The 15,915-nt window shown below is 40.5% G+C and overlaps 1 protein-coding gene across 1 annotated transcript in view; it reads left to right on the top strand.

Moving 5' to 3' along the window:
- BMP3 (bone morphogenetic protein 3) overlaps window positions 1-13,561 on the top strand; it is a 28,304-nt gene extending 14,743 nt beyond the window's left edge. Inside the window, exons 2-3 of the mRNA XM_006778227.2 lie at window positions 5,502-6,412; window positions 12,987-13,561. Coding sequence (XP_006778290.1) covers window positions 5,502-6,412; window positions 12,987-13,178 — 1,103 coding nt within the window. The 3' untranslated portion in view covers window positions 13,179-13,561. The remainder of the gene's footprint in view (window positions 1-5,501; window positions 6,413-12,986) is intronic.
- Window positions 13,562-15,915: the final 2,354 nt, after the last annotated feature.

The raw sequence follows: 15,915 nt of genomic DNA on the forward strand, positions 1-15,915 counted from the left end.
CCCACCCCCCTGAGTGGCCCTGCTCTGTGTGTGACAGGGGGTGGCGCCGCAACCTCCCCATCGACCCTGCCTTGAGTGTGACAGGGGGCAGTGCCCCAACCCCCCAATCGGCCCTACCCTGAGCATGACTGAGGGTGGCATCGCAACCTCCCGATCCGCCCTTCTCTGTGCATGACAGGGGGCGGCACCTCAACTCTCCAATCGGCCCTGCTCTGAGCCTGACCAGGGGCTGCACCTAGGGATTGGGCCTGCCCTCTGCCACCCGGGAGTAGGCCTAAGCCAGCAAGGCGTTATCTCCCGAGGGGTCCCAGACTGCGAGAGGGCACAAGTGCACAAATTTTTGTGCACTGGGCCTCTAGTATAGATAAGAAAAAGGTAATATGCAAATCAACTGAACCGTGGAATGATTGGATGCTATGATGTGCACTGACCACCAGGGGGCAGACGCTCAATGCAGGAGCTATCCCTTGGTGGTCAATGTGCTCCCATAGGGGGAATGCTGCTCAGCCACAAGCCAGGAGCCTCTTCCACCTCCGTGGCAGCACTGAGGATGTCCGAGTGCAGCTTAGCCATCAGTTAGATATCCCCTAAGGGCTCCCAGACTGCTAAAGGGCGCAAGCTGGGCTGAGGAATCCTCCCCACCCCCGCCCCCCGAGTGCACTAATGTTGTGCACCAGACCTCTAGTCTTATTATAAATTAACATAATCACAATATTGAACTCAGTACATCCAAATATCATTTCAACATGTAATCAATATGAAATAGATTCATGCGATATTTTCCATTCAATTTGTACTGAGTCTTCTGAATCCAGTGTGTATTTTATACTTACAAAACATCTCAATTTGACTTTAAGTGGCTAATCACTGATACTGGGCAGTATAGTTCTGGCTAGCTAACACTCATTGAATTTTTTTTTACATGCTATGTGCTATACCTGCATTCTTTCAATTTCTTCTCACAACTCTGCAGTTGATACTACTGTACTCATTTTACAGGTGAGCAAACTGAGACTTTAAGAGCTTAGGTTATTTGCCTGATGACAGCAATTGGGCAAGGTGGAGTTGGGACTGGGCTATAGGGCTTTAACTTCAAAACAATGTTCTACATTAAAATGAAAACCATCAGAAGAGGCCATGTCTCAGATTTCGGAGACATTTATGGGAAGATACTGAAGATTAGACACAGGGGTGGAGGCGGGTTAACAGCCGGTCACAAGGTGTCTGGAAACATGTTTGAAAGAAGGAAACATTTTGAAGCAAAATGTGGGGGAAAGGATCACCATTAATTTACCCATGAAGACACTGCTGCCCATGCCCCCTCAGAGTTCATTTCTTCCCTGCCCTGGTGTTTGTTTGGCAACTATTCAATTGCCACATTCTTAGACTGAATTCTCTTCCTTCCACTTTAAATGTCCATCTGCTACACAAAGTTTGGATAAAACTATATGCTATGGTGACTGGTCTGAATTAAGACCAGGGTCTCTGAACAACCCCGATGCCATGGAGGTCTGTAAAATATTATCCTGGTGTCATGGTGTATACACATGTGCACAAATGGCAGTTTCCTCCTTTTTCCTTCAAACAAGGTTAAAAATGAGTGAAATAGATTTCTCATTGCACTTCCCTTGTGCTTGGGGACTCAATGAACTCATTTTAAGCTTCCACGTCTTTATACAAATATTTTGTTTTTACTGAAATATGTTTTTGATCAAGAACATAATTTCATGGTTGCGTGTATGTTTCTGAAACAAATATGTATATGGAACAAGTGCACAGAGGTGGGGCTCTGCGACTCATCCCAGGACTGGATTCTTGAGTCTAACCAGGTCTTAAGAGAAGAAACCAACTTCTGTCCACACTAATCAATCTCCTACTCTCTTACATGCTCTGACTTTTGGATTTGAAGAATTGGAAATGCAATTGACCAGTTTAATTATCTTACATTCATGGAATGTCATAATCTTTAGACAAACTCTAAGCAGCATTAATTCTTTATGACACTTTTGAATGTTTACCTTATTTTTTCAGATATGTTATCTGAATATTGATATATATGGTCTTGCTTACCTGCTGTTATCCTGCAGACTAACGTTTATGTGGCAGGTAGAAGATATCCCCATAATACAGTTAAACTAACACTAATAACAACAATCCTATCTAATAAAGAGGAAATATGCTAATTGACCCTCACAACCTTGCAAAGATGGTGGCGCCCACAGCCAATAAGGAGGGAATATGCTAATTGACTGCCATGCCCTCAAAGATGGCAGCGCCTACAGCCACAAGATGGCCAGCAGGGGAGGGCAGTTAGGGGCCATCAGGCTGGCAGGGGAGCAGTTAGGCGTCGATCAGCCTGGCAAGGGAGTGGTTAGGGGGTGATCAGGCTGGCAGGCAGAAACAGTTAGGGGAAATCAGGCAGGCAGGCAGGCGAGCAGTTGGAAGCCAGCAGTCCTGGATTGTGAGAGGGATGTTGAGGGGTCCCAGATTGGAGAATGTGTAGGCTGGGCTGAGGGACACCCCCCCCAGTGCACGAATTTTGTGCACAAGGTCTCTAGTAATTTATATTTAAGAAACACTTATTAGACTTTTTAAGACTGCTTTACACACATCTCACTTAATTCTAATGACAGGAGTGGTAGGTACTGTCTCCATTTTATAAATGAGCACACCAGCTTGTCTAAAGTTGCTAACCAGGACTTGAATTAAGGTGAGTCTCATTCTACCAGTGCTTGTAATGAGGCTGCCTCAGATAGTTACAGTACTGCACTACTACAACACTGTGCCAAACTTATAGGAAGAGTTCTTGGTAGCCTCATAATCAATGGTGATATATACACAATAGAAGATCACTTAGCAATAAAAAGGAATGATATCTTGATATTTATAACAACATGGATGGACCTAGAAAGAATTATGCTAGGAAATAAGTCAGACAGAAAGACAAATACCATATGATTTCACTTATATATATGGAATCTATAAAACCAAAACAAATGAATAAACAAAATAAAACAGAAACAGATGCATAGATGTAGAGAATAAGGTGGTGGTTGCCAAAAGGGAGGATGGTGCGTGATGAAGTAAAAAGTAAATAAATAAATAAATAAATAAATAAATAAATAAAAATTTTAAAGGGGAAATGATCATGGCAAATGTCTCCCCTGAGAGAGGCAATATCATCCTATATAATAAAAGGCTAATAGACTGAACAGTGGAATAACCAAACAACTGAACAACAGGTTGCTATGATGTGTGTTGACCACCAGAGGGCATGTGCAGAGCATGGCAGGCATCAGCCACGGTGAGATGGTGAAGCAGGTTAGCAGGGGCTCCAGACCAAGGCAGGGCACTGGTAACTATCATCACGGCGAGCCTCTGGTGGTTACCAAAAATTATTTGCTCACACATGCCATGGGCCCATCTGGTGCTCACATCTGCTGCCAGCACTGGAGCCACTGCTTGCACCCTCTGCTGGTGCCTAGTGCCGGCACTCGATCACTTGGCGCAGTCAGTGGGTGTGAGTGGCAGCTGATGGCCCCGATTGCCCCTGAGGGCTTCTCCACCTCCCCCTGCTCCTGAGGGGCAATCGGGGCAGCAGCCGCTACTCGCAGCTGCTGCTGGTCCCGACCCCTATTGCTCTTCATCATCAGCAGGTGCGAGTGGGGTCAGTGCCATCAGCTCACGTTTGTGGTGGCAGTGGGTATAGCGGGAGCAGGGCTGCCAGCAGACAGGGAACCAGGGGCCGAAGTGGGAGGGGCAGGGTGGAGGTGTGGAGGATGGGCCAAGACCTGTCCCTAGCCATGTGGCTCACAGTTCCTTTCAAGGTGCACAAATTCATGCATTGGGTCCTTAGTTATAATAATAATAATGCTAAACCAAGTTGTTTAAATATATAAAAGATAGTTGATAAAACACAATTCAATGGCATTTGGTACTTTCACAAAGTTGTGCAACCACCAACTCTATCTAATTTCCAAATGTTTCTATCATTCCAAAGCAAAACCCCACACCCATTAAGCAATTTCCCCATTCTTCCACACCTCCAGCTTCTGGCAAAGACATATCTGCATTCTGCCTTATGGATTTACCCATTCTGGATATTTCATATAAATAGAATCATACGCCACCTTTTATTTCTGGCTTCTTTCATTTACCATAATGTTTTCAAGTCTCACCTACACAGTAGCATGTATCATTCCTTTATATGGCTAAATAATATTCTATTGTATGGATATACTCATCAGAAACAGTTGAGCTGTTTCTTTCCTTGCCATTCTCCTATTATAAACATGCATGTACATGTACCTGTTTGAGTACCTGTTTTTAATTATTTTGGCTATATACCTAGAAGAGGAATTGTGGGGGTACATGATATTTGTATGAATAACTTTTTGAAGAACTGCCAAACCATTTTCCACAGCAGGTGAAGCATTTTACATTCCAACCAGCAATGTAAACGGATTCCAGCTTCTCCACATCCTTGCTAACACTTGTCATTTTGTTTTTTATTATTATAACCAGCCTAGTATGTGTCAAATGGTACCACATTGTGGTTTTGATTTACAGTTTCCTAATAACTACTACTGATGTTGAGCATCTTTTCATGTGCTTGTTGGCCCACTATAGATCTTCTGAATAGAAATGTCTATCCCCTTCCTTTGTCCATTTTTATTGTTCTGTTTGAATTTGTTTTTAATTTGAAACAACACAAATATATTGTTTTTACAGTTGCTGAGGTCCAAAGTTTAAAGTGGGTAAGACAGGGTACATGCCTTCTGGATGGTCCAGAGGAGGGTTACTGGAAAGGGGACCCGGCCCTTAGAAGGTCTCCCTGGGGTGGACCAGTAGTGGATGGGTTCTTGACTTTGAGCAGAAAAACATTCACAAAAGGAGTCCAGGTGAATTTTAGAGGGCATTTATTAAAGCTGAGGACAATGAAACAAGGAAGGGCCTAAGGTAACAGGAGAGGGATTAGGTGGGGCTGCTTTGGCTCACTAAGAAGTCAGAGAAAAGGAGGCTTTGGGGACAGGTTCAGAGGGTTTACCTGGGAGGAACTGCCACTTCTCATTGCTTCCATGGTCCCTTCTTGTTTGGCTTTTTGTTGTTGAGCTGTAATTTATATATTCTGATACTATATTTAATCAGTTATATGATTTCCAAACATTTTCTCCATTCTATAGGTTGTACAGACTTTCTTAATAATGTCCTAGGACACACAAAATATTTTAATTTAATTTTGATGAAGTCGTTTATCTATTTTATCAATTTAATCTATTTTTTTTCCCATTTGGTTCGTGCCCTTTCAGTGTCATATCTAAGAATCCATCTCCAAATCCAAGGCCATGAAGATTTTACCCCTTTGTCTTCTTCTAAGAATTTCATGATTATAGCTCTTATATTTAGGTCATTAATTCATGTTGAGTGAATTTTTATACATGGTGTGAGGTAAAGGTCCTGTTTGCTCTTGTTTAGTCTCTTTTTTTTTTCTTCCTTCCTAGGAAACCTTGAAAGCAAGGGACTGCATATTTTTAACCTGACTTCTTTAACCAAATCTGAAAACATTTTATCTGCCGCACTATATTTCTATATTGGAGAGCTGATTAACATCAGCCTGAGTTGTCCAGGATCAAGAAGATGCTCACATCATGCTCAGAGGAAACATATTCAGATCGATATCACTGCATGGATCCTCAAATCCAACAGAGACCAAAGTCAACTCCTGGGTCATCTTTCGGCAGACGTGGGCAGACCTCATCGAGATCTTGTGTCTTGGCTGTCTAAAGACATCACTCAACTCTTGAAGAAGGCTAAGGAAAGTGAGGAGTTCCTCTTAGGATTTAATATAACCTCCAAAGGACACCAGCTGCCAAAGGAGATGTTATCCTTTCCTGACCCTTATATCTTGGTATATGCCAACGATGCTGCCATTTCTGAGCCGGAGAGTGTGGTATCAAGCTTACAAGGTCACCGAAATTTTCCCACTGGAGCTGTGCCCAAATTGGATAGCCATATTAGGGCTGCCCTTTCTATGAAACAGAGGAAGAAGCGTTCTACTGGGGTCCTGCTCCCTTTGCAGAACAATGAGCTTCCTGGAGCAGAATATCAGTATAAGGAGGATGGGGTATGGGAGGAGAGAAAGCCATACAAGACCCTTCAGACTCAGCCCCCTGAGAAGAGTAAGAACAAGAAGAAACAGAGAAAGGGACCTCACCAGAAGAGCCAGACGCTCCAGTTTGATGAACAGACGCTGAAGAAGGCAAGAAGAAAGCAATGGATTGAACCTCGAAATTGTGCCAGGCGATACCTTAAGGTGGACTTTGCGGATATTGGCTGGAGTGAATGGATTATCTCCCCCAAGTCCTTTGATGCCTATTATTGCTCGGGAGCATGCCAATTCCCCATGCCAAAGGTAGCCATTGTTCTTTGTCCTGTTCTTCCTATTTCCATAGAGTCAGCAAGACATATCGACTAAGTTGTGTGTTTTCCTTTATATATCCACCTGGGTGCTTATTTATTACATTCTAAAGTGTAATAGGTAATATGGCTATGCTTTGTTTTTCCTTAATGGTTGTTAAATTAATAAGAAGTCCGTATTGGTACAAAGAGGGATATGAGAAAAACATGTGTAAAATATGTATTTGTGTGTGTATATGTTGCTTCCAAACATAGTGCATATTCAGCTACATGGCCTATTCAGCTATGTGAATCTATACCTGCCTACAATCAGCAAATCCCAAATGGTGGAAGGCTGATCTTGGAGGGGGTATTCAGAGAATGAGTGGTTGTCATGGGAACATATGGAAGGACTAATTGGATTGATGTCCTGATGCAGAATATTTTTTGATAGTCTCTTCTGAGATGAATTATTCCCACGGGAGTCAGGATCAGGGTTGGGCCAGGTAAACTCACCTCATGAAATCCACCAGATGGTTATTCATTTGCTTCCCTGATACACATCAAAAAGAAAGGATACAGTGACTCTGGGATCTTCTCCCAAGACTCATTTCAACCAATCAGAGTTTACCTGTGTCTCTCACAATCAATGGGGACTGTACTTCATCATATCAGTCCTCAGTATTCTGACAAATATATTTTCAGAAGCCTCCCCAGCCCCACCTCCATCTTGCACACAAGTTCAAGTGACTGTTCTTTTTGAATTTATAGCCAGTAAAATACAGTGGGGCCCTCTACCTTCAGGTAAGCTTGTTGCTGCACTTCCATTCTTAGCTTATCACAGTTTGAATTCCTGTTTTAGAATGGAAAGTGGTTCTAGGAATAAAATTCAGAGGAGGCATAGAGGTTTTGTTTTTGTTTTTCAAAACTTAAAGTGAATCAACTTTCGCTGTTGGATACGAATGCATAAAAAAATCCTTTACCTCAAAGAGTAACCAACTTCTGTTTATAGACTGTTAAAGTAGCATGTTCATATTTCATTCCTGTGATCACTGAGATGCTAAACCTACACATGCTTAAAGCGAAAGGCCCACAGATTGAATGAAGCCATGTCAGCCTCAGGGTGAGGAACTTGCTTGAAATTCCATTTTCTTGTTAGAATGTGTCAGAAGGACAAGCTTTCTACATCTTCTAAGACTTTCCCAAAGAATTTTTTTGTTGTTGCAGATTCCATATTTTGTAAACCCAAACACAAAGTAAATATTATATACCTTTACAATTATAGAAAAGCCTTATCTTCCCTAATATTCATAAAGGACATTTCACTGATCAAACAAAAGTTGTTGGAACTGGGAAAGCATTGAAAACACACCATGATAGTGCCAAATGTAACAGGCAGCACTGAGTACTCTACAGAGTGCTTTGCTCTGTGGTGTTGAGAGACGAAAGGGATTCAAGATCTGTCTCTGAACCCAGGGTGACTGATTCTAAGCGGGCCTCTGAGTCTTCCAAGTAACCGCTCTCACTCTCATAGATGTGAGTTCTCGGGTAGCCTGGAGAAGGAGTTTTTCTCTGCCCCCCTGACTCCGGGTTTCAGGGCCTAGGGAGCCATGATAATGTGGAGTCAGTTAACTTTTCCACCCCTAACTCTGGAGACCTGGCCTGGTCTCTATCCCCCCAAATTACCCCATTTCTTGTTGGCTCTGCCTGCTTTAACTGTTCAAAACCTTTGCTATTGCTTCAGCAGAAGTCTACCACGGTTCTCCGTGACCTAAAGGATAATAATTTAAACACTTATGAGGGCTAAGTTAAGCCTAGTGGGGACATGTTTAAGGAGAGAAGTATGTTAATGCAGCAGAATGATTAAAGGAACATGCTTGGTCATAGCTGGGCTTCCTAACCTTAATGTGCCTGCAGCTCACTTGGGGATCATGTTAACATGCAGGACCTATTCCAGTGGCTCTGGGGTAGAGCCTATGATTCTGCATTTCTAACAAGCTCATAGACATTGCTAATGCTGATGGCCCAGAAGTCACACTCTGAGAAGTAAATTTGAGAGTCAAATCCTTGGTTCCCCCTCTTACCAGATGTGTTAGTATGTTAGTTTTCTCATTTGTGAAATGGATACAATAATAAATACTAATAACAACAGTGTCTGTATAATAAACACTGTGAAAGAAAGAGATGCTAGAGCACCTTGCACATAGTAGGCGCTCCATGAATATTTGCTACTGAATATCATTATTAATGGCCACTACTGAGACTGAGGGTAACAGAAAATTACATGTAGGGGCTGAAGAAAGACCCCACAGGGAAAGGGATCAAGAGAGTAAAAGATGTAAGACAAGAGAAAGTTTTGTAAATGTTTCTAGTCCCTTTTTAAACATCACAAAGCTTAAATAGGATCCTCTCTGTGGGTTCAACAGCCCGTGAGCTCTTCCAGTGATGTATCTTTGGAGAATAATAGAATCAGGAGAGCATTGATTGCAGCAACTGAACCCATCATAATATTTGTCAAAACTTGGAATGGCATCAGAACTCCAGGGAGACATAACAGGGATAACTGTGGAGTATTCTCCTTGAGCTTGAGGTTCCCTTTGCCAAGTAGAGAGTGGAAGTTTGGCTGTTACATGGAGTTCTCAGCCTCTCATCACCTAGTGTGGATCTGCTGAACTTGTAAAGCATCCTGGTGGCTCCCTTTAAGGCTTTGTGGCTTTCAAGCGGTACAGTCACTGAAAGGATGGGAAACATAAAGCAATGCGAAGCTGCTCCATTAGGGATAATTAATCAGCACCGCTGTTATCAGCACAATGTCCAACACGGTCACCAGAGTGAGCTGTTTAAATAGAAATATAGTCCAAGCAACAGAGGAAAATCAGGTCTCTGACCAGATCAGTGCAAACACATGTGGAATAACTGAAGCGCCAAAAAACTTTCAGACTTTAGATATACATTTTGCCCCAGAGAAAAGTCCTCCCAGGCCAGGACTGCTGGCCCTCCTCCTTTGTGGCCTCCCGAGCGAAAGCCTGCTCTATACAGCGGGACTCTGTGTCTGCAAAAGTCGACAACCTGTCCTGTAATTCAGAACAGCTGTGTTCTGCCTTTCCCAAATTCCAGGCTTTGCCCTTTCACTGATTCCAATTAGATAGTTTCTGGGCTATCACACCCATGTGGGCTGGACTGGAAGAGTGTGGAGCAAAACCCCATGGCCCGGGTCAGGAATGAAGGCTCGTAGCTGATGACATACTCTCCCCTGCTAATGCATTTATAATCAAATTCAACTCCAGGACATCATACACAGCTTGGCAGGTGCAAGCGGGCCTGACCACTGCAGATTTCATTCGCAGGCATGGCAGTTTGGATTTTTCTGATTTCTAGCCCCTACAGCCAATCTGTTCTCCCAGGGAGAGACCCCTGGAATTCCGCCATGAGATGAAAAATACCCATGTAGCTAAAGCCAAGCCGTATGCCTTCGCTTCTCTTCTCACCACCTTCCCAAAGATGGAAAACAGAGATTTCAAATGAAAATGATTGAACTGTTGTTGCTGACAGAGATTCCAGAGAACCAACAAGGATTAGAAGAATGAAGTGATTTTTGCATGGAATAGTGCAAAAGCTAGGACTAGCAAAGACACAGAATTAGGCAGCAAAGAATCTATATACTTTGAACCAAACATCCTATACACTATAAAAAAAATTCACATATAATGAGTTCATAATAACACACCCTCGATTAATTTCCTGAGTTTTCCAATTCCAATCGCTGTTCATAATTATGAGTTCTAAAAATCCTAACTTTTGATGTACTGAGTTACCTAAGCAAAAAGAAATCACCCAAACTGATGAAGTCATGTGTCATCCTCATTAAATAGGGAGACTGGAGCCTGGCTGCTGTGGCTCAGTTGGTTGGAGCATCATCCTGTGCACCAAAAAGTGGCAGGTTCAATTCCCAGTCAGGGCTCACACTCACATTGCGGGTTTGATCCTGGATGGGAGGCAGCCAGTTGATGTTTCTCTCTCACATTGATGCATCTCTCTCTCTCTCCCTTCCTCTCTCTAAAATTAATTTTAAAGGGAGAGGTGAGGGAGCCTGGGGAGGGAAATAACACAGATTTGCATTTGTGATTGATATATTTTCCCAACTACATAAAGAGTCATGAGAAATATGAACAGAACTCAAAAACAAACAAAAATGATAGAATGGCCATATGCTTCAGATGAGCAAATTACTGCATGGATCTTTCGTGGGTGACATAATCATTCCTGGTAATGGCAGCTTGATCAGAGTATTCCACAGTGAGAAAAAAAGGAGGGAAACTCCCAGGAAAACTGAGCGGTTCCTGATAAAACATACCAGCCTAGAATCATGGGTTAGAGCTGAATTCCCTGAGCCCACCAAAGACTGCTCACTGTTTCTGAATCTATCGCTTGTGAGTTAGTTTTAAAAAGGATAGGAATGTTCCTAGGGAACACCCATGAATATTTTCCATATCTACTCCGGGTCACTTGAACCTTTTGTTTTTGTTGTTGGGAATTATTTCCATAGAAATAGGTAAAATGGAGGGTATGCTATTTCTTATAAGTTTTTCATTCACTTCGTATTTATTCAGCCTAAAGCATGCCCGGTCACAGGCACCAAGGAATAATGATGCAGAGCAGCACTTATCATGCAAGGCCTCATCTACTTAAGTAGATCCACTTCCTATGAAATGTAAATATTATAAAAGCCATTAAAACACTAACAATAACAGAATAATGTTGGGAAAACCTATCCATTAAAAAAACTCCTTAGGGGCATTATCATAAGCTGTTTTGGATGACTGAGTGGTGATAAATCAATAGAGAAAAGTAAATTACTGCAACCATTTTCTTTGGGAATTACCAATACTTGTGAAATAAACAGTGGCCCATTGACCTCTATTGTACAATACCCACTGCGGTGTGTGTCAGTTACACAGGTTTTATTGATGTTGGAGAGCACATGACATGTCAAATAGAACAACATGAACTTCCTCTCTTTAAAGGGGAAATAGCTTTCTTTGCAAAGCTAATTAATTGAAAGATAGCCTTCTTTTTAGCACATCCTTAAAATATCTAAGAAGAGAGAGTAAGAAACAGTTGCCTATCAAGACTAATTTTTAAAAAATTTATGCCTATTCATGATGATGTTGAAGTCTAACATATGGGTAATTGTTTTCATTAAAATTGAAAGATGGCATGAGACCAATCAGACTTCTTTCTCTGACAAAAGAATTATTTTATAAAATATATGGTATGCCATCTTTCTGTATTATTTGCTTTTCCCTGGACTTATATATACCCTTAACCTTTTAACTTTTTCCAGTTTCTCATACTGGGAGTTTTAGGAGCATGAAATTGAAAAATACAAATTCTTTGGGGCAGAGCCCCTGAGCCATGAGAAACATGGTTCAAAATCCTGAATTAAAAAGCCAGAGTTTTGGCCTAAATCCTACTCCTGAATTCATACGTGATCTCTGGCAAGTTACCAAATTTCTGTTTTAAAATATGCTTAAAACAATACTGGATTCACCTGCATAAAGAAGACATTGGGGAGAACTAACGTTGAAAAGCATGGCATTTCTCATGAAGTTCCCACCGCTCTGGCAGTACCTAAACACCCAGGGCTTGGAAAAGTGACTGCCTTTCAGTGCTAAGCAGAGCTGTATGGCACTCTCTAAACAAAACCACATGTTTCACATGGATGATAATGGTCTCGCTTGGCATTTTCTCAGGAATAGATTTTACCCAGGCTTCTTTGGTCAAACTTCTGACATCCATGGGAAAAATAGGTCCCCTAAATTATTCCCCTAGGATATGACCCACTCTTAAAATATTATTAACTTTACCACATTGAAGTGTGAACCCATGGTGCCACAGTGACCCCCAGTGGCCAATGGTGTGGTCTTCGTAACCCCAGTTTGTGCCTGGAAGGAGAGGTGAACAATTATATAGTGGAGTAATCGCCATCTCATTAATCCTGGTGGCAACTATTAAAGAAGTCAATGTCCCCTGACATGGTTATTTTATTTTAACAACAAACTGTAGATATCACTATAGTTGTAGCAATAATGCATCAATGTTAAATAGGGTGCTTTTTGGGTTCTTTAAGATTAGCATAAGATTTAGAACAAGTGCTTTTGTTGCAAGCCTATTATTGAAAACATCCTAGGATATATTAATCCCATTTGGGGACTAAGTTTTTTTTAATTAAAGGATTCTTGCTTAGATAACTGGATTCAAATCCTCACTCTACCACTTAATATCTACTTGACTTTTGACATGTCAGTTAAGCTTCTTGTGTCTATTTCTTACCTGTAAAATGTAAGAAATGTTAACTTTGTTGTGGGAATAGAGATACTACATATAGCATGCCTGATACATAGCTGGCACTTAATAAATGATAACCACTTTGGTGATGGTGGCTTAGGAGACTGGCTGAATGTGTAATGATGCCAGGGCTATATTAAACTGTCAAAAGAAATTCATAATGTATGCATTTTAATGATGAGGGGTGGAGTGGAAAAACTGTTTTATTTAACTTCTGTGTTCTTCTCCGATTTATTTTCTAGTCTTTGAAGCCTTCAAACCATGCTACCATCCAGAGCATAGTGAGAGCTGTGGGGGTCGTTCCTGGAATACCTGAGCCTTGCTGTGTACCAGAAAAGATGTCCTCGCTCAGTATCTTATTCTTTGATGAAAATAAGAATGTGGTACTTAAAGTATATCCTAACATGACAGTAGAGTCTTGTGCTTGCAGATAACCTGGCAAAGAACTCATTTGAATGCTTAATTCAATCAGTTTATTTTTATGGACTTTTTTTTTTTTTGCACTGCCAACTCATTTTATTCTAAAGGATTTATTAATAGTCAAAGGAGAATGAGCAAACAGACTGGCAATTTCTACCAAGGAGAACTGGACTGTGTTTGTTTCTGAATGTAACTAAAAGCAAAAATTTAGTAAATATGGACATCTATTTCTTATTTTTTAACCACATGAGGAAAATGATAATTCAAACTGTTTTTAGAAATGCTAGAGAACATGGTGATTTATTTTTGTAATGGGCTTTGAAACTAGATTGGAAAAACAATGATAGCTTATCATTTATCTCTAATCATAGAGAATAAAATAATTTCGTATTTTGAAGTAGGCTAATCGCCTTACATTCCTGAGCAACTCAGTAAGTACTAAATAATCCAATCAGCTTTGATGTTTATCGTAAGGATTTTTGAGACTCTTGTTTACCTGTGCTTTTCTGCACATGGCATCATGTGACGAGTTGTGTGGAGAGTGTGTGCTGAGTGTTAGTGTATACGTATGTGTGTGTGCATACTGCCAGGTGCCTGTGCCCTCTGTGGGAAGGTTTGCCTAACATGATTTTATAATTCGGTCTACACAGGATTCTTTGTTTTTTTAATGTTCTGGCAAGCACCATTCAATTATGAGAACTTTACCAAAAAAGGATAGAGTGGTCCAAGAGCATATGCAGAGAGTTACCACTTGGCCCAGCCATTTAATTGGAAATACGGTTGTTTTCATTTCATTGCCTCCCAGAAAAGGAAAGCAGCAACCCAATTTTCCAAAACCCAGATGTAATTCCTCTTCTATACCCCTTTTCCATAAGTGCTTTAGTTTGTTCTTTCAAATTGAATTCAAAAATCCTTCCTGAAGTCATTAAATTTTTAGTTCTCTTGTTATGCTTTTACTTGCTATAAAGTAATCAATAGATACTGAGGCTCAAAAACTTGTGGGATATTGGAGATTTCCTTATCATTCATTATCATTCTTCGGCCACATTCAGGTCCAGGCACTTTTTCACATGGACCAAGGCTTTTGACTCAGAAGTGGAAGTTATTCTTTAGCAAAAGTCACTAAAAATTATCCATCAAGAAAGGGAGTCAAATATATAAACACTTTGTGTGTTTTTTTCCCATTTCCATTTGTCAAAAACATTCTCCCTTATTCTTTTGCCCTTTTTATTGTCTCAAAAATCTTTCACTGGCTATATTTACCAATGTGAAAACATTCAGAAATTGTTACACCCAATGGATTGTTGTTGATGTTATATCTGTGGTTAAATTAATGCTCATCTTAGTTCAATCTCACCTGATGAGAGACAACTAAGCTATTTCAGAGGCTGTGAAGTATTAGAAGACAAGGAGTTTTGTTGTTCTGTCTCTGACTATAACTGTCTATGGTGGTTCATCATTTAATAAATGTTCATTAAGCATCTACTTTGTAAAAGACACTGTGTTAGCCATGTGTCTTTAGTGTCTAAAATGAAGAGGCTGTCTAGCTGAGCTGAAAAGCCCTTCTGGTACTGAAAATTTAGGTTTATAATATTAGCTATTTCATTTAATAGATGACCATGAGATCTTAAAACACTGCAAATATCTCTGTTCATAAACCAAATGCAACACATTCTTTGCCTCACTGCTGGGAGTGTGGAATTCCCTGCATAAGTGGTGCTTCTATCTTATTGGAAACCCGTTTAAGAAAAGTACCATGAAAAGCAGCTCTCTGATACTGTGGGAATTCACAGAGGTTGGTGCTCATGTGTGGTAACTCTGTGAAGGAGACACACCAGTTCTAAACAATAAATTAAGTTCTGGAGCTTGAGTTACTATGTTGCTTATAGTTCATTTGTCTGTTCTGGTAGCATAAAGTTTAAAGATTCAAAATGAGCTAGGTGATGAAATTACTTTTTTAAAAAATTTATAAAAAAATTGAAAGCAAAATTATATATAGAAGCAAGCCAGCATGTAGCCACCTGTCACACCATTTTTAAATAAGGAAAACTTCTGTTTCATTGGTAGAGCTGATGAAGTTTTTAATTAGTTTTTTCTAGATGTAGTTCAACCAAACCTCTAGTAACTCCCAGTATTACTTCTCAGTCTTCTTCTATCCAGATGTTTCTTTATGGCCTTTCTTAATTGGAATTGGTGCCTACTTACTACTAATTAAGCCCTAAAATGGCCAATTTATATGACAAATCGTAGTGAAAGGGTTTGGGTAGTCTCTTGGCAATCAAAAAAGTTTTTGACTAGTAGTTATTTTTGGGTGGCCACGTAACCATCATTTTACTACTACATTGAGGACATATTATGGTATCAATAGGAAACGTTTTAGTCCCAAAGAATAAAAGGAAGATTACTTTCCATCAGTGGGGGTTGAAATTAATGAGTTAATATTTTAATTAATAAAAATTTACTTGAAATAGTTTGAAAATTAAATGACTATTTCACAATTGGTTAGGTACCAGTGTCTGTGTAACTACTACATAGACTTTTTATAAGTCTCCTGATATAAAAGTGGGAGTGGTGAAAAGAGAAATTACGGTATAATGCCATTTCCTAAGTCATGCATCTGTCTCTCTATCTCTCCCCCTAAGCCTCCTCTCACTCCTGATATCTGTTTGTCTCTATCTGGTCCCTGTCTGTCTCTATCCCAACTCCCAGCCACCCCCACTTCTAGATGCAAGACACACAGGCACAAACAGT

Source organism: Myotis davidii, unplaced genomic scaffold, assembly GCF_000327345.1.
Source record: "Myotis davidii unplaced genomic scaffold, ASM32734v1 scaffold449, whole genome shotgun sequence".
In the NCBI taxonomy this organism is placed as follows: Eukaryota; Metazoa; Chordata; class Mammalia; order Chiroptera; family Vespertilionidae; genus Myotis; species Myotis davidii.